At 43.6% G+C, this 18,415-nt stretch overlaps 1 protein-coding gene across 1 annotated transcript in view; it reads right to left on the reverse strand.

Moving 5' to 3' along the window:
• Window positions 1-1,481: 1,481 nt before the first annotated feature.
• CLNS1A (chloride nucleotide-sensitive channel 1A) overlaps window positions 1,482-18,415 on the reverse strand; it is a 25,475-nt gene continuing 8,541 nt past the window's right edge. Inside the window, exons 2-7 of the mRNA XM_006161890.3 lie at window positions 17,789-17,925; window positions 12,614-12,715; window positions 11,900-12,007; window positions 9,865-10,038; window positions 5,723-5,810; window positions 1,482-2,234 (exon numbers count right to left, since the gene is read on the reverse strand). Of these exons, the coding sequence (XP_006161952.1) occupies window positions 5,743-5,810; window positions 9,865-10,038; window positions 11,900-12,007; window positions 12,614-12,715; window positions 17,789-17,925 (589 nt within the window). The 3' untranslated portion in view covers window positions 1,482-2,234; window positions 5,723-5,742. The remainder of the gene's footprint in view (window positions 2,235-5,722; window positions 5,811-9,864; window positions 10,039-11,899; window positions 12,008-12,613; window positions 12,716-17,788; window positions 17,926-18,415) is intronic.

Raw genomic sequence — 18,415 nt, forward strand, 5'->3', positions numbered from 1 at the left:
TTGTGGCGTGGCAATCCCCCTGGGGGGTGATTTCTCGCTTTCTGTCTCTCTCTTTCTGGCGAGTGCACACACCCTATAGCAAAAACCTCTCCAAAAAAAAAAAAAAAAAAAAAAAAAAAGAGTACTGGGTAAGAAGGGTAAAGAGAAGACAGCAGGACCAAAGAAATCGAGTATCCAGTGTCACTGGACTCCCTAGTTGAGTTTTTCTTTTTTTTTTTTCTTTCGGTGTTTCTATTGCAACAAATTCAGTTTCTGAGTTTGGATAGAAAAAGGAAAATCAGAAAACACTGGGCTGAGGTAGCAGTTAGTGTAACGGCTATGTGGCTGGACTCCCATGTAGTTGACCGTGGTTCGAGTCCTGGACCTGGTGGCTTAAACTCACACCGGGCACGTGTGCGCGCGCAGTCCCTCCACAGACACACACACACTGGGGGAGGTGGTGATTTCTCGCTTTCTGTCTCTCTGTCTCTGTCTTTCTGGAGAGCAAACGTGCCCAATAGCAAAAATCTCTCCAAAAAAAGAAAAAGAAAAAACACTAGGCCGAGTGGTGTCGAACTACAGTTCAGGAATTAGCAAGTGACTCGACGGTTCACCTAACCTTAGTTTTAAGGACACAGAATGGTGCGAATCCAAGTGTAAATCTGCAGTTAGAAACCAGCCTTATAAATACCCAGATAGCTGTGAGAACTGGTAACAAAGTTAATCGTTGACAAGCTTAAGAAATTACTCCCTGGGGACCAGCAGATGGTGTAATGGTTACGTTGCTGGACTCCAATGTAGCGGACTACAGTTATTCCCAGACCTGGAGGCTTAACACTCATGCCCTGTGTGTGTGCAGGTGTGCGTGCTGAAAATCCCGAGAGGAGAATGGAGGCGAAGGGACTGCAGCTTGGCCACCCCCCCCTTGGATGTGATTTCCCACTTTCTGTCTCTCTGTTCCTCCGGCAAGTGCTCGTGCTCTACAGCAAAAACAAACAAACAAAAAACTTCTCAGAAAAAGAAAAAAAATTACTTCTGCAAAGAAGCAAAAAAAAATCTCTTGAAAGGTGTTAAATCCTTACCTTACTAAATAAATTCTAACCAAACATTTTTTTTTTTTGAGAGGTTTTCGCTATAGGGAGCGTGCGCTCGCCAGAAAGACAGAGAGACAGAAAGTGAGAAATCACCCCCCAAGGGGGATGGCCACGCTGCAATCCCTTCTCCTCCATTCTCCTCTCAGGATCTTGGGCACACACACACGCACCTGGCATGAGTTTAAGCCACCAAGTCTGGGACTCGAACCGCGGTCGACTACATGGGAGTCCAACAACATAGCCATTACGCTAACTGCTGGTCCCCTTACTAAACATTTCATTAATCGCTTCAAGTTCACCATCTGAACAAAGTAGACAAAAATAAGACCAAGATTCTCATTTGCAGACCGCAATAATTTTAAAACAAACATTCTCATTAAAGGTTGTAGTAAAGAATGAGAGCAGTAATATAGAAAAACAAGATTTATTTGTTAAGCTCTTACAACAAAACGATTCTTATTTGAAGTACTTTGAGAACTTCATCCCAGTTTCACTTGTTCTGTTACAGAAAACTAATACCTAAGGGGTTGGAAATTAAAGACATAACCTAAGAGGTGGTGGCAGGACAGACTGGCCAAACACGGCAACAGGAGTGGACGTGGGCCAGGGTGCGCGTCAGGGGTAGCAGGTGTGGCGGGGTGTTTCTGAGGAGGCCACCTAGAGATGCCCGAATTAACCAATCTGGGCCCAAAACTAGTGTAGGACTCTTGCCCCTGTGGAGACAAGCCAAAGGGAGGAGCCTCTGGGATTTCTTTGTTTTTCTTTTTTGGGGAAGGGTAACCCAAAGGGCTTACCTTAGTTTCAGTCTCTGTTTCCCACCCCATCTATCTACAAGTCCAAGCTCCTGTGTGCTTCCACCACGTGGGCCTATGAGCTTATAGAAGATGCATACAGCGAAGACGGGAACTACAGGCCTACTCAGAGGGACCTACACACAGAGTGTTTGGGGGTAAATGATAAACTACAAATAATCTCGTGATTAAGTTAATTCACCTTTGTTAATAAAGGTCATGGTTTCCTCTGCTGGTGACAACTTGCTGTCTCAGTATAGTCTGTCTTAAGAAAGAACTGGTTCAGGTCGAGCTGAAGACGTACAAAGACTTTCATCAACCGCACTTGAGTGGAAGAGACAACACGTTCTCTCCTAGTTAAGAGCAGAGCCTGTAAAACATACGATGCACACTATTTATAATAATCATGACGGCTAGTTAATGAATACCGAGTCAAGAATGTCAGGGGACATAGCTATATTAGATCTCCGTGTTGGAAACAACCCTGCCAGGTGGTTATCATCATCCCCATTTGACAGATGAGGAGACTGAAGACTAGCAAAGTTATCTGTCTTGTCCAAAGGCACAGAGATCCCATCACTCATCGGCTTTCCCCTCCACCGGTCCCATCCAGGGAGAGGTCCCCATTCCATTACCGTGAAATTATTAATGGTTGCATAAACACACCATCCATGTTCACCCTTTCAAGGAACATACAATTTTAAACAATTACAAATTTACAGATAGGAGCCAGGAGGTGGCATGGAGGTTGGAGCATTGGATTCCCACAAGGCCGACTGCAGTTTGAGTTCTGGACCTGGTGGCTTTCTTTCTTTCTCATTTTTCCTCTCTTTCTCGATCCTTCTCTGGTGAGCTTGCATGTTTTATAGCAAATTAAATAATGATAAATAATAATAAATTTAAAAATTAAACAGACAATTCTTCAAAAAATATTTACAGGTACTGTTTGGAATTCAGGTCAATTACCCAGATGAAGAACATGTATAAACATTATGAGTAAAATAATTCTTTTGTTTTGAGTGCTAGTATAAAATGAAAAGAAAACAAAGCAACAGCTTATTAGATAGTCTGTGGCTGTTTTATGGTTATTTCATCATTACAGAGAGTCATAAGGACTGTTGCCAGGGATTGCCGGAACATCTCATTTGCGAAGCTATCAGTGACATAACTAATGAGTTGATCATGATTTTCTTTATTTTTTTGTTTGTTAGAGGGATTTTTTGCTCTAGGGCATGTCTGTACACCAGAGAGTGAGAAATCACCCCCCACCCAGGGGTATGGCCACACAGCGATCCCTTCTCTATTCTTCTCTTAGGATTTTGGACACATATGCACACATGCCCAGGGTTAGTTCAAGCCTCTGGGTCCAGGACTTGAACCATGGTCAGCCCTGTGGGAGTCCAGTGATGTAATCATTACTCCATCTGCTGGTCCCGCTCATGATCTTTATTAATAGGGTAGTAGATGGTCTTTGAAAAGTTCTTTTCAAGAAGAAATATATGTTGGGACCAGCAATTAGCATGATGGCTATGTCGCTGGGCTCCCACGTAGTTGACTGTAGTTCGTGTCCTGGATCTGGTGGCTTAAAACTCACGCCGGACTGGGAACCAGCAGTTGGCGTAATGGTTATGTCGCTGGACTCCCACGTAGTTGACCGCGGTTTGCGTCCTGGACCCGGTGGCTTAAAACTCACGCCGGGCGCGTGTGCGTGTGTGCCCAAGATCCCAAGAGGAGAATGGAGAAGGTATTGCCGTGTGACCAACCCCCCTGGGGGGTGATTTCTCGCTTTCTGTCTCTATGTCTCCCTCTGTCTGTTTGGCGAGTGCACGTGCCCTATAGTGAAACCCGCCCCCCCCCCCCAAAAAAACCCACCCCGGGCCCGGTGCATGTGCGTGTGTGCCCAAGATCCCTAGAGGAGAACGGAGAAGGGATTGTGGCGTGGCTATCACCCCTGGGAGGTGATTTCTCCCTTTCTGTCTGTCTCTGTCTGTCTGGCGAGCGCACGCGCCCTACAGCAAAAACCTCTCAAAAAAAAAAAAAAAAGAAGAAATATGTGAAAGCCAGAAGATCCAGAAATCTGTTTTCAAGCTGTAAAAAAAAATAAAAATCAAAAACAAAAAACAAAGAACCCAGTTACTGTATCACTGAGCTAAAAGTATCATTGAACTGAAAATATCAACACCCTATATAAAGAATGTGCCCACAGTGCCAGCAGGTGGCGTGGTAGTTAAGGTGCTGTGCTCCCACATGGCCCACGGTTCAAGTCCTGGACCTGGTGGATGCTTTCTTGCTTTCCCTCTATCTGTATCTCTCTGCTGCAAGCCCTATAGAGCCCAATAGCAAATTAAAATCATAATAATAGGGGCCAGCAGGTGGCGTGGTAGTTGAGGGCACTGGACTCCAACATGGCCAACCACAGTTGGAGTCCTGGATCTGGCAGCTTGCTTTCTCACTCCCTCCCTGCCACCCCAGTCAAATTAAAAAAATAAAGTTAAATAAAATAATTCTTGGGGCCAGCAGGTGGATGGTGGTAAAGGGGACTGGGCTTCCGCATGGCCAACCATGGTTTGAGTTCCGGACCTGGCGATTTGCTTTCTCACTTTCCCGCTCTCACTCTCTCATTCTGTCCCTCCCTGGTAAAATTAAAACAAAGTTAAATGAAAAATATTTTTCTTAAAAAATATTAACAGAAAGATAAAGGGGTGAGAATAAAGAAAGACGACTTAAGTTGGTACCAGAAGATGTCTCAAAAAGTGGAACAGTGACGTTACTGACACCTGCAACTGTGGGAGAGATGTAAATCTTGCCAACTACTACCATTAGATTAATAAAGTAAGAGGACCTGGATACAAAGGCATTTCAAAAACTGGAAGACAGTCAGGATTCCAGAAAATAATCGTATAAGGTCAGAGATAGGAGGACACGCAGGGACGAAACAAGGACAGTGATTTAACAATGTGAAAACCCCACAGCGTGCGAAGGAAGGACACTGCTCGTCCACGCTGTGTGCCGTGAACCAACTACGTGACCTTCGGGTATCACCTAACTTACAGATGAAATGCTCATGCTGACAAAGGACAGCATGTTCTCAGAATAAAAAAGTGGCAAAGAAATCCTCAGGCAAAGCTCATGAGAACAGGTCACAGCAGAGGAAACTGGAGGAGTCTCTGTCTGCCATGAGAGGCAGGCGGGAAACGACCAGGGCATGCTGGCTGTGGACACCATCACCGCTCGGCGCCTGGTGCTAAGTGAGCCTGGAACACTACGTGCCCAGGATCTCGGCCTCTCATTTTCAAGAGGAAGAAAACACACAAGATTATGATTAAAGGCTTAAGCTCAGTTTGGAATTACTTCTGCTTCCTCCCTAAACTGAAAAGCAGTGAGCTGCAGCAAACCTCCGCTTTGTGTTTTCTGGAGCACACATTAAGGTTCCAAACGTCCCCAGTGAGGAAAGATAACCCGAGAGCAGACCAGGGCACAGGCTGAGTCTCTGTGGCTTCCACCTGAGCCAGGGGGGTGGGAGGGAGGTAAGTTTGAGGTCCCTGTTTCCAAACAAATGGCTAATATTCTCACGAGTTCACTGACGAGGGTGTGCGTTTGACTTCTAAGTATCCTCAGTGCCTGGTGCAGTGCTTGGTGTGGGGCAGGCATGTCTGCAGGAAATATTACACTGGACATCACCAAGTGTGCAGGCCTTGATTCGTAGGGGAAGAACTATATGACTTTCAGTGACTTCAGAGATATTATAACGGTATTTTCCAAACTGCTAACTAGAGTGTGCTCTTGAATTACAAACATAAAAATTCATCGTGGCGCATAATCTTATGTTCAGTACAAAGGGAAAAACAAGCGACTCACCTCAGAGCACATCACCCGTCTCAGTGATCAACGTCTGCATCCTCAAACTGCCCAGCCACCGTGGGTGTGGTGTCTATCTCCATCCCGTCTGAAAAACACGGACTGGCTGAGCAGCACCGCCTCCCACAGGGAGCAGGCGCACTCAGGCTCAGAGGGAACACTTCTCAACCAGAAGGGAACTACTGCCCTCTGCTGGTAATCATTGCTTTTTTTTTTCCTTGAATGTTAACAGTATCAAGGAAGAGAACTGAGAGGAAAGGCTCCATGGGGCGTGCCAGGTGGCTGAATCCCACAGATTGTGAGGACACAGGTCAGCCAGGTGGCAGGGTGAATTAAGGGGGCTGAATCCCACAGATTGTGAGGACACAGGTGCCAGTGATAGGAGCCCAGGGACAGGGGGAATGGGGCTAGTGCCAGGGGACGCTGAAAAGGCCAACAGATGTCTGGAAAGGGGCAGGAAGCAAGGTAGAAAGTGCACCCTTTCCAAAGCCACTGGCCAGATGACCCATTTCCTGCAACTTGCTCTCCCTCCCTCCCTCCTGTGCCCTGACTCTCCAGATTTGGTTATTCAGAAGGGCAGCTGACTCCGTGGTTTGAGTACTGGACCTAGCAGTGGGAAAAACATGCTGGACATGTGTGCATACACGCTTGAAATTCCAACAAGAACAGTGGAGGAGAAGGGTGTGTGGCACGGTCGTCTCTCCTAAGGGCTGCTTTCTCACTTTCTCTTTCTACGGTGAGCTTGCATGCCCGATAACAAATTAAAACAACAATAACAACAACAAGAAAAAGGCTACCTGTGGATTGAGACCAACTTAAAATTAGTCTATCTATTCTATATATGTAACATTGACTTTGTAAGTTTTCAACCTCAATATTAAAAGAACTCTATGTAGGAATGTCCAAATGCACAATTCTATGCTAAGTGTTTACTGAGACTTTTTAAAGGTATTTAATGCCAGGACCAGCAGTTGGTGTAATGGCTATGTCACTGGACTCCCATGTAGTTGACTACGGTTTGAGTCCTGGACTCGGTGGCTTAAACTCATGCCAGGCACGTGTGCGTGGGTGCCCAAGATCCCAAGAAGAGAATGGAGGAGAAGGGACTGTGGTGGCCATCCCCCCAGGGGTGATTTCTTGCTTTCTGTCTGTCTCTGTCTGGCGAGCGCACGTACCCTACAGCAAAAACCTCTCAAAAAAAAAAAGTTCTAATAGAGTTCGGTGTTTTAGATTCTGTAGGATTTTCTACGTAGACAATCAAGTCTGTAAATAAAGTCCTTTTTTAAAAAAGGTTATTTAGTCCCATCCTCATAAAGCTTACAACATAATCCAGAAAAAAAAGACAAGACAAGGAGTGAGCCTCTCATTTCTGCTCAGCTGCCCAATGAGAAGGCTCTGCCACTCTCTAATGTCTGCTGCTTCTATCTCCTAAATCTCTCCAGTCTATCGGGTCCTTTGATATTTACTGCCACCATCTCTTATCTAATTCAATGATGTCAATAAGAGGGTTCTCTTCTCTCTACCACTATTTCTCCTCTCCAATTAACTTTCTATATGGTGACCAGTGACATCTTCTGAAACAGTAATCAAACCAAAATTCTCCAGTGGCTTCCCGCCGGCTCAGGCTGATGCTCAGATTCAAGGAAGCTCTCAGGTTCCTCTCACAGCCCTGCCCCCCTAGCTGTGACCGTAATAACCACCCTCACACGCAAAATGAACTACTTTCCGGGCCCCAAAGCCGAGTGGTCTCCTACACCTTTGCTGTTTACCTGCCTTTCCCCCAAGCTAGTGTGCCGCCCCCTTCACCGGGTCGTTTCTGTCATCTGTCAGATCCTGGCTTAGAGGTCCCTCACTGCTCAGGGCCTGGAGCTTTCCTGACTACCCGGCCTGGATGGAGGGCCCAGCCCCCAAGCTCCCACAGCTCCCCCAGCGTCTCCTGTGTCATGGTGCTGTAGCTCTGTGTAGGTAACTAACTGGGTTTTCTCTTCTAGTACTCCATCAATTAAAAGGAGCAGGAACCTCACCTCTTTTGACCACACAGTATGCTGTACCTGCTGCAACAGCTCAATACTGCCTACAGATGAGAACGTGACACACTAAAACGCCACTAACGGCGTGTGTTTAACAGGCAGTGAAATGCTGTGGCAGTGAGGACCTCAGAAGACAGGGAGTGGCACAGATTAAAGTTGTATATAGGCAAATTCAATTATGTTAATGACGCTTACGAATTAAAGTCTTTAAATCCCAGTTTAGCAAAAAGGGCTGTGACCTTAAAATCACTTGCTCTACAGTACTAAATAAGGAAGTTAAGAAAATAACAAAACACAACCCTCAGTGATGAAAGGCTTTTCAATATCTGCAGAGCACTTTGGTTAATCACCATAATTTTAAAAGGTGACATCCAGCCGAGCCCATGTCAGAAGCTCACCAGCTGGGGCGTAAAATGAAGGATAAACATAAGAAATAATAGTGCCAAACGTTTCCAAATTAAAACCTCCCAGAACTTCAGAAGCCCTGGCCAATATACCATGTGAATGGACATATTCATCAAAGCACTAGGAGAGAAACTGAAAGGTACCAATAAAAGAAAAACTATAAGCCTCTCTTCTTTCTTGCCACTGGGACTGGCACAGCCATGTGGGATCTGACACCCTATGCAATGCCTAACCTCGGGGCATGGGGCTGGCCCTGTGGTTATGGGAATCAGATCCCATATGGCCAACTGCACAGTTTGAATCCCAGGCCCAGCAGCTTGAAAAAAACATGCTGAGCACGTTCGAGTGCATGCTTCAAAGCCCGATAGAATGGAGAAATGGAGAAGAAAGGATGCGGCATGACCACGTCCCACTAGCTGGGGCGCAGCCTCACTCCCCTTCTCCTGGTCTCTGGAAGAGCACATGCCTCCAGGCCAAAAAAAAAAAAAAAAAAAGTAGTCTCCAGATAATAAAAATACTAAGACTACAACAATGTAAAATGTCATAAGCATGAAATACATATTAAGATGTGAGAAGTGCTTATAATAGTGGTAGGTATCTATTTTTGCATATTAGCTCATTTAATCCTCTTAGTACTTATTAGCTATTTGACCTCAAGCAAGTTATGTAACCATCCTATGCTCCAGTTTCCTCATCTCTAAAATTTAGATCAGAACAGCATTCATAATGATATTCACCACACGATGTTTCTGGACAGATTAACTGAGTAAATATAATGTAAGGTGCTTAAATCAGCGTCTGGCCCGTAACAAGCACAATCTAAGTGCTTTACTGAGGGTAAACAAGATCGGAGTCACTTGAGGCAAACAGAGCTGTCCCTTCAGGTCAGAACTCTAGGAAGTTTCAAGAACAAGTAAGCTGGGGCCAGCAGTTAGTGTAATGGCTATGTCGCTGGACTCCCACATAGTCGACCGTGGTTCGCGTCCCAGACCCAGTGGCTTAAAACTCACACCGGGTGTGTGTGCGTGCGTGCCCAAGATCCCGAGAGGAGAACGGAGGAGAAGGAATTGCGGTGTGACCATCCCCCCTGGGGGGTGATTTCTTGCTTTCTATCTCTCTGTCTGTCTGGCGAGCGCACGCACCCTGTAGCAAAAACCTCTCCAAAAAAAAAAGAACAAGTAAGCTGAGGAGCATTCTTATATGTGGGTGACATGACAAGTGTTCTCAGACTAGCGATCTGGAGAAAGGGGATGACAGAGGCAAGAATTTATTTTTAATTTTCTCTAAAAGAAGTGTCAGGATCAGCAGATGGCGTAATGGTTATATCGCTGAAGTCCCACATAATTGACTGCAGTTCGATTCCTGGACGTGGTAGCTTAAAACTCACACCAGGTGCATGCCCCAAAATCCTGAGAATGGAGAAAGGATTGTAGCAGCCATGACGGGGTGTTTCTTGCTTCCTTCTCCCCACCTTCCACCCTCTAGTCATAAGCACATGCACCTTCAGGCATTTTTTTTTAAAAAAGAGAAAAGAAAATTTGAAAAAATTCCCATTCTACACAATTCTACATTTGTCTCCTAAGCTACGAAACCTGAATTCTGAGAGTTCTCTCTTAGACTTCCAAAATAGCCTGCCTGTCTCTCTATCACTTCCCTTATAGTCCGAGTGCCCTCTTGACTATTCACAGTGAGGAGAAAGACACTCACCTTCATAATCTCTTATTGAATCTTCTGTCCGGACCCCGGCCATATTATACTGGCTGCTCACGGACTGAGAGAGCATTCCTTCTAGTCTCTCCAGTGTGGCCTGTCCTTCTGCTGTTAAGTGAGACAGTCCTTCTTCATAGGTGTAAAATGTAGGGATGTCCCCCTGTCCTTGTTCTAAACGAGAAAAGTTTAAGCTTTTATACAGCACTGAGAAAAAACAAAATGGAAAATCAATAATATATTTACTGACGCTATGGTACAGTAAAAGCAGGCTTCTATGAAAATGAAAATATTTTTCTAAATTCATTTACAACATATACAGGCCATGGTTGAAGATATAAATACAAAAAAAAAAAAAAAAAGAAAAAAGAAAAAGGACCAGCAGATGGTGTCATGGTCATGTCGCTGGATTCCCACCCCACATAGTCAACCATAGTTCAAGTCCCAGACCTGGCGGCTTAAAACTCATGACAGGCATATGTGCACGCAGGCTGAAAATTCTGAGAGGAGAATGGAGAAGAAGGGCCATATATCTCCCTTCTCCCTTGGGGGGTAATTTTTCACTTTCTGTTTGTCTCTGTCTTTCTGGTGAATGAATGTGTTCTACAGCAAAACTCTCTCTCTCTCAAAAAAAAAAAAAAAAGATACAAAGACCATGTCCCTACTCTTTAGGATGAGAAGAAATTCTAAGGGATAATGAATCAGTTAATAGCATTTCCCAAAGAATCCCATGTCCAGGGACTAGAAAGAAAGAAGGCATTCCTAATGATAGGAAATCCTGTATTATCCCACGGTGGGAATTTTATGAGTACTAATTTGTACTGAGGTTTATGTTCCAGGCCAACCAGCAGTGTGGTGGTTAAGGTGGATGGATCCCACATGACCAACTCAACTGCATAGTTCAAGTCCCAGACACAGTGGCTTGACAAACACGCCAGGTGCATGTGCAAAATCCTGAGATGAGAACGGAGCAGAAGGGATAGCCGTGTGGCCACATCCCATTGGGGGATGCACACATGCCCATGCTCACTCTCTCTGGCAAATGCATGTGCCCTCTGGCAACCAAAAGACGAAAACATACAGTTTCAAAAAAACAATTTCCTTAAAAAAAAAAAAAAAAAAAAAATCAGAAATTTTGGAAAATATGAAGAGAAAAAACGCAAATTGTTCAAAAATTTCAGCTGCGACTATTTAGCTATGGGAAGGAGAATCCAGAAATGAGTTAGTCTCAGGTCAGAAAATAGGTACATATGGAGAAAAGGGCTTTGGATACCCAGACTGGTGTGCCTGAGACCAGTGGAAAAAAGAGAACAGCGGGCAGGCACCTCCATCTTCTAGACGAGGGACTACATTTTGGGCTGGGGAGGCAATGGGAAATATTCTCAGAGAAATGAAGTATAGTTTAAGAAAAAAGACATGACCTTGGCAGTGAGCTATTATTTCGAAGATATAAGTGATTGAGATTTTTAATGGGTGGAGAGGGAATGCTTGTTCTCGGAAGGCAGCTGTCTTAGCTTAAAAGATTTTTTTGGGGGGCCGGTAGATGGCATGGTGACTAAGGCTGCTGGATTCCCACATGACTGACTATGGTTCAAGTCCTGGATCTGGTGGCTTGCCTTATTTTCTCTCTCTCTCTCTCTGTCCCTCTCTAGTCAAATCAAAATAAGTCAACAAAACAATAAAGTTTAATCAAAAAAGAAAAAAAGAATGACTCAATCTATGTACCAAAAAAAAAAAAAGGCTTTCTGGACTACCTGCTACCCTATCTATCATTTTCTTTCTTTCCATTCATCTCTATCCACCACCACCACCACCCTCGCCCTAATGATCCCTATTTTTTATCCTCAAGTTTGGAGAGCCCATAAATTTGTCTGTTGTAAAGAGCTTAGATATTGTGACATTTACTTTTATTAGTAGCTATACCATACTGGGTTCCTGATGGAGCCAGAGTGAACTGCAATCCCCTGCCTCTAGTACAAATACACACTTGAAATGGAACACTAAGACAAACATTTTAAAAACCCACGTCACTAACCGTGTGCCTCCACGTCGTACTCTTCTCCATCGTAATCGTCTGAGTCTTCATCCTCAGGATCCGGATGCAAGGCCTGGCATTCACACATGGCAGTGAACAGCGCCTCCACTGAACAAGGAAGTTAAACCGTAACTAATATTTTGTTCGATGCACAAACTTTTATAATGCAATAATCACTACTGCAAATAAATTGAATGGGTAGACAAAGTATATTAGGGTAACAGTATTTACAAAATCTGCCAAATCCCAAGTACGACTGATCTCAAAAGTGCTGGAGGCAACAGGCCATAACACAATAAGAGTTCATCTGGAGATATTACTGGGCTCTCCATGGCGAGACGGATTTTCTAAGAAAAAGGGTCAGAGTCTCGGTCCAATCGCTGGTGTCGGGATGAGGACCCTCTCAGTTGACAGGGCTTGTTTCAGTTACCCTGGCACCTTGTATTTGGAATTGCTCTTACTCCTCTACCACCCATCAGATAAGAGTCAACAGTGTTACCAATAAAACTAACCAGGGGCCTCTATTCACAAAGCATACCAGGAAACACGGTACCTGCAATGCCACTTTCACAACCTTTCATATTAACTGCTATCTGGTCCTCCATGATAGCAATGGAATGGAGGTAGTGGTAAAAATGAGGGGGTGTGTGTGTCAACGTGGAGAATGACGCTTGGTACCTAATGGGAAAAGAATCAGTACTACAAAACACTCACATGCTGATTTATCACTAGGCACAAATCTAAATTCAGTAATAGGTTCGACATCATCATCGCTGTCTTCCTCCTCTTCTTCATCAACAGATTCTTTTGATTCTTCTAAAAAGAGAATGCAAGCAAATTTTAAATGCCATTTGACTTTTAACAAGAAAATCAAGCCGAAGTGGCTCAGCTGGAGCAGCGTGCACTTGCAGGACATTGGGCTCTGTAGGCTAGAACCACACGGGAGGGCTGTGTTTGAGTCTAACTTAAATGCTGACCATAGCTCATGTCCTGGCTCTGGCAGCCTGACAAAACATGTCAGAAACATATGTATGTGTGCCCCAAATCCCATCAGGATGAAGAAATGGAAGAGAAGAAACTGTAGCATGGGGGACCAGCAGGTATCATCGTGGTTAAGGTGCTGGGCACTGACACATGGCTGACCCACGGTTCAAGCCCCAGACCTGGTGGCTTGCTTTCTTTCTCTCTCTCTCTCTTTCTCTCTGGTCAAATTAAGTTAATGAATAAATAAAATAAAATAAATTAATAATAATAATAATAATAATAAAAAATCTGCCTATACTTTGGAAAAAAAAAAGAAAAGAAATTAAGAAACAAAAACAAAAACAAAAACTGGAGCATTCCAAATAGTTCAATAAAGTATGTTAATGCTAAATGTTTTCAGTACATTAAAGGAAAGTATACTGTAATAATTATTCTATAATTGAGTAAACGTCAATAGTACCAGCAGGTATAAAAATAATTGAGTCTTGGGCCAGCCAGGTGGCATGGTAGTTAAGGAGGCTGGATCCCACAAGGCCAACTTTGCAATTCCTAAGTCAGGTGGCTTGAAAAACATGTTTAGTGCATCTGCATGCATGCCCCAAATCCCAAGAGGACAGTGGAGGAGAAGGGACTGTGGCGTGGTCATCTCCCTTAGGGGATGCTTTCTCACTTTCCCTCTTTCTCTCCTGTGAGCACATGTACCTTATAGCAAACTGCAGAGACTTCAAACCTGCTCAATTGTTATCTCCTGGTTTGGGACTCTGCATTTGTAACAAGCTCCCTAGGTGTTTCTAATGTGTCAGGTTTCAGACCCAGACATTAATAAAATTCCCTAATGTTTTGGATGAAATTGACATTCGGAGGGGAAAATGACTTGCTTGGTAAGTTTAGGATAGCCTTTTTACTCTTTTTCTCTTTAGCTAGTATTTATTCAAAACCTACTTCTCTAGCCTTTTTCTGAACACCAATCTTGGCCCAAAGTCAATGTCCACCACTGGAGCATTTCACACCAGCATTTACTAGTCACTGACAGGGCAGCCGGTAGAATGGTGGTTAGTGCAGCTGGCTCCTGCTTGGCTAACTGTGTGGTCCGAATCCCAGACCTGGTGGCTTGAAAAACACACCGGGCATGTGTGTGTGCATGCCCAAAAACCCAAAAGGAAATCAGAAATGGAGACGGGATTGCAACATGACTTTCCCCATGGGGGGGTACATTCTTGCCCTTGCCCCCTCCACCAAGTACACCTGCCTGCTGGCAAATTATTAAAAAATAAATAAATAAAAAAGTGACTGACATGGGCCAGATCTATGGCTTAGTGGTTAAAGCAGCCAGATCTCACATGGCCAACAGTGCAGTTCAAATCCTGGACCTGGCAGCTTAAGAAGCACACTGGGCACATGTGTGTGCGTGCCAAAATCTTGAAAGGAGGGAGAGATGGAGAAGAAAGGATTGTGGCACGATGACTAATCACAATTATGGGGATGCTTTCTTCCCTCCTTCCCTCTCTGTCTCTTTCTGGTATGCAGCCTCTAGCGCACACACACACGCACACACGCACACACACACACACACACACACACACACAAGTGACTGACAGGTTTTTCGCAAGGTTTGCATTTCTATGAAAAAAATTAAAGTTTTGAACTAAACGCAACCCCTAGTAAATACTCTGCTATACCATAGCTGCACTTAAATGGGAGGTAAACTTTGTGCCTAATGCCTCACTAATAAGTCTTACTGCACCCTAAGGTCAAAAGCATTTTACTTTACCTTATTCTCTTTTTCAAATTTCACAAGGTATTTATTTATCTTTGAACCCTCCCCAATGGCAAAAATTTGAAATCTTGAGACGAAAATATTTTCAGACAGTGGAATCAGTCATTATGCCACTTAATGAGACGTCACTTGACAAAGGTCCTAAAAGTCAGTAAATAATGACTGTCACAATCTAATATAGATGGTTGTATCATATTGTGAACCATATTAAAAAATCCCAATTTGATAGAGTAATAGCTCAACAGGCAAATTCGTGGAACTGTCTCCTACACACTATTTCAAAGAGCAACCCATTACTTTTTAAAATTATCTATTTAATTTTATTTATCATTACTTTTTAATTTGCTATAGGGCACATGTGCTCACCAGAGAGACAGAGATAGAAAGAGAGAGGAAAAGCGAGAAAGCAAGCTGCCAAGTCTGAGACTCGATCTGCATTCTGCTATGTGGGAATCCAAGTACCTTAACCACCATGTCACCTGCTGGCCCTGAAACCCGTTATTTTTAAAGTGAAGAACTTTACTAGATTTTTGTGAAAATTTTGCAGTTATCTCCAACAGCCAAACTTGGAATTTTTTTTTTAAGAGAGATTTTTGCTGTAGGGCGTGTACGCTTGCTGGAGACAGAGAAAGACAGAAAGTGAGAAATCACGCTCCCGGGGGAATGGCCATGCTGCAATCCATTTTCTTCTAATCTCCTTTTGAGATTTTGGGCACACACGCACATGCACATGTACCCGGCCTGAGTTTTAAGCCATCAGGTCCAGGACTTGAACGGCAGTTGACCATGAAGGAGTCTCGTAACGTAACAATCATGCCACCTTCTGGTCCCGAAACTTGGGAATCTTGTAACCCAGGTTCTGAACCTTAGCCCTGCCAACATGGGACTAGGTAATCCTTTGTTGTGGAGCTTTGTCCTTTACAGGGCAGGTAGCAAACAGCATCTTTGGACAGCACTCCTCCCGTCAAAACGCTACTGCCAAATGTGGGGACAGAGCGGTGGGTGGAGAAACAAGGAAAATACCTCTCACTCCCCCACTCCTGTTAAGAACTACTACTGGGAACAGCAGTTAGCGTAATGGCTATGTTGCTGGACTCTCACGTATTCGATTGCGGTTCGCATCCTGGACCCGGTGGCTTAAACTCACGTTGGGAGCGTGTGTGTGCGTGCCAAAGATCCCGAGAGGAGAATGGAGAAGGGATTATGGCGTGGCCATCCCCCTGGGGGTGATTTCTCGCTTTCTATCTCTCTGTCTCTCTCTGTCTGGCGAGCGCATGCGCCCTATAGCAAAAACCTCTCCAAAAAAAAGAACTACTACTGTAAAACAAAACAAAACTAGTTCTACTCTGAAGTCTTACAAGCATAAAAAATTCACACTTGAGCTCCTAAGGATGCCTTTATCAACAGAAAAAGAAAATAAACAGTTAAGCTCACGCGAAAAAGTAGAAATACATATCCATAATCTCTGCAAAATCCTAAATTCAAACATACAGAGAATAAAAGGCAAACACACACAGAACAAATGTCCATCATAAGAATGTTGGGTGTCCAAACTATTGTACTGTGCTGAAATTTTCCTTAATAAACTATTATCCAAAGTAGGTCATTGGCATGAGTGTTTATTAGTATCAAAGACTGCTTTTTAAAATATAATTTGCAGGACCAGCAGTTAGCCTAATGGCTATGTCATGAGACTCCCATGTGTGTACGCTTGCTGGAGACAGAGAAAGACAGAAAGTGAGAAATCACGCTCCCGGGGGAATGGCCATGCTGCAATCCATTTTCTTCTAATCTCCTTTTGAGATTTTGGGCACACACGCACATGCACATGTACCCGGCCTGAGTTTTAAGCCATCAGGTCCAGGACTTGAACGGCAGTTGACCATGAAGGAGTCTCGTAACGTAACAATCATGCCACCTTCTGGTCCCGAAACTTGGGAATCTTGTAACCCAGGTTCTGAACCTTAGCCCTGCCAACATGGGACTAGGTAATCCTTTGTTGTGGAGCTTTGTCCTTTACAGGGCAGGTAGCAAACAGCATCTTTGGACAGCACTCCTCCCGTCAAAACGCTACTGCCAAATGTGGGGACAGAGCGGTGGGTGGAGAAACAAGGAAAATACCTCTCACTCCCCCACTCCTGTTAAGAACTACTACTGGGAACAGCAGTTAGCGTAATGGCTATGTTGCTGGACTCTCACGTATTCGATTGCGGTTCGCATCCTGGACCCGGTGGCTTAAACTCACGTTGGGAGCGTGTGTGTGCGTGCCAAAGATCCCGAGAGGAGAATGGAGAAGGGATTATGGCGTGGCCATCCCCCTGGGGGTGATTTCTCGCTTTCTATCTCTCTGTCTCTCTCTGTCTGGCGAGCGCATGCGCCCTATAGCAAAAACCTCTCCAAAAAAAAGAACTACTACTGTAAAACAAAACAAAACTAGTTCTACTCTGAAGTCTTACAAGCATAAAAAATTCACACTTGAGCTCCTAAGGATGCCTTTATCAACAGAAAAAGAAAATAAACAGTTAAGCTCACGCGAAAAAGTAGAAATACATATCCATAATCTCTGCAAAATCCTAAATTCAAACATACAGAGAATAAAAGGCAAACACACACAGAACAAATGTCCATCATAAGAATGTTGGGTGTCCAAACTATTGTACTGTGCTGAAATTTTCCTTAATAAACTATTATCCAAAGTAGGTCATTGGCATGAGTGTTTATTAGTATCAAAGACTGCTTTTTAAAATATAATTTGCAGGACCAGCAGTTAGCCTAATGGCTATGTCATGAGACTCCCATGTGGCTGACCACAGTTCGAGTCCCGCTCTCCAAAAATAATAATAATAATAATAATAATAATAATAATAATAATAATTTGCAAGGCCAGCAGATGGCATGGTGACTGAGGTGCTGGACTCCGACACGGCCTACCATGGTTCACATCCCAGACCTGGCAGCTTGCTTTCTCACTTTCCCTCTTTGTCTCCCTGTCTCTCTCTGGTGGCACACCCTACAGCAAAATACTACTATTACTACCACTACTACTACTACTACTACTAAATAAAAATTTAAAAATAATAAAATATAATATGCTACCAAAGGATAGATATAAATTATACTATACATACCTCCAAACCTGGCATTCACCATAACATACAAATGTTCTCGTGGATAGGCATTCAGGTCCCTGGACACAGCATGTAAACTAATGGTGGGGTATTCCAGTGAGAACCCTAATCCAGAGCCATCCAACCAAGACAGGCGGCTGAAAAACATGTTTAAAATTATTTTTAGAAATGTAGTATCTCAAAGTTTATAAAGGTTCAGCTTGGACCCTGTTATGCTTATGAATATAGTAAGCTTACTATTTAGAAATAGTCCTAGAGCAAGAAAATTCAACAACAGAAATGGAATTTTCTTCAAGACCTATTTCATTATGGTCTCTTTCCTCTAGCTATAAATTCAAATAGGGTTGAAATGCAAATTTTTCTATGTCAGGTGTATGTTCCTATTTGGAATTTGCTTCTACAAAACTGCCTCATCTGGTTAAGTTTGAGCTCCTTCATAAAGCACCCCCTTCGACTAGTCAAAGGAGTTAAAAATGACCTCCTCTTTTCTTTTCTTTCTTTTTTCTAAATGGATTTTTTAAAAGAATTAAATTGTTTTTTAATTTTAAATTTTATTTATTTATTTATTTATTTATTTATTTATTTATTTTTTTCACTATAGGGCGTGTGCGCTCGCCAGACAGACAG

Source organism: Tupaia chinensis, unplaced genomic scaffold (assembly GCF_000334495.1).
Source record: "Tupaia chinensis unplaced genomic scaffold, TupChi_1.0 Scaffold139431_1, whole genome shotgun sequence".
Lineage (NCBI taxonomy): Eukaryota > Metazoa > Chordata > Mammalia > Scandentia > Tupaiidae > Tupaia > Tupaia belangeri.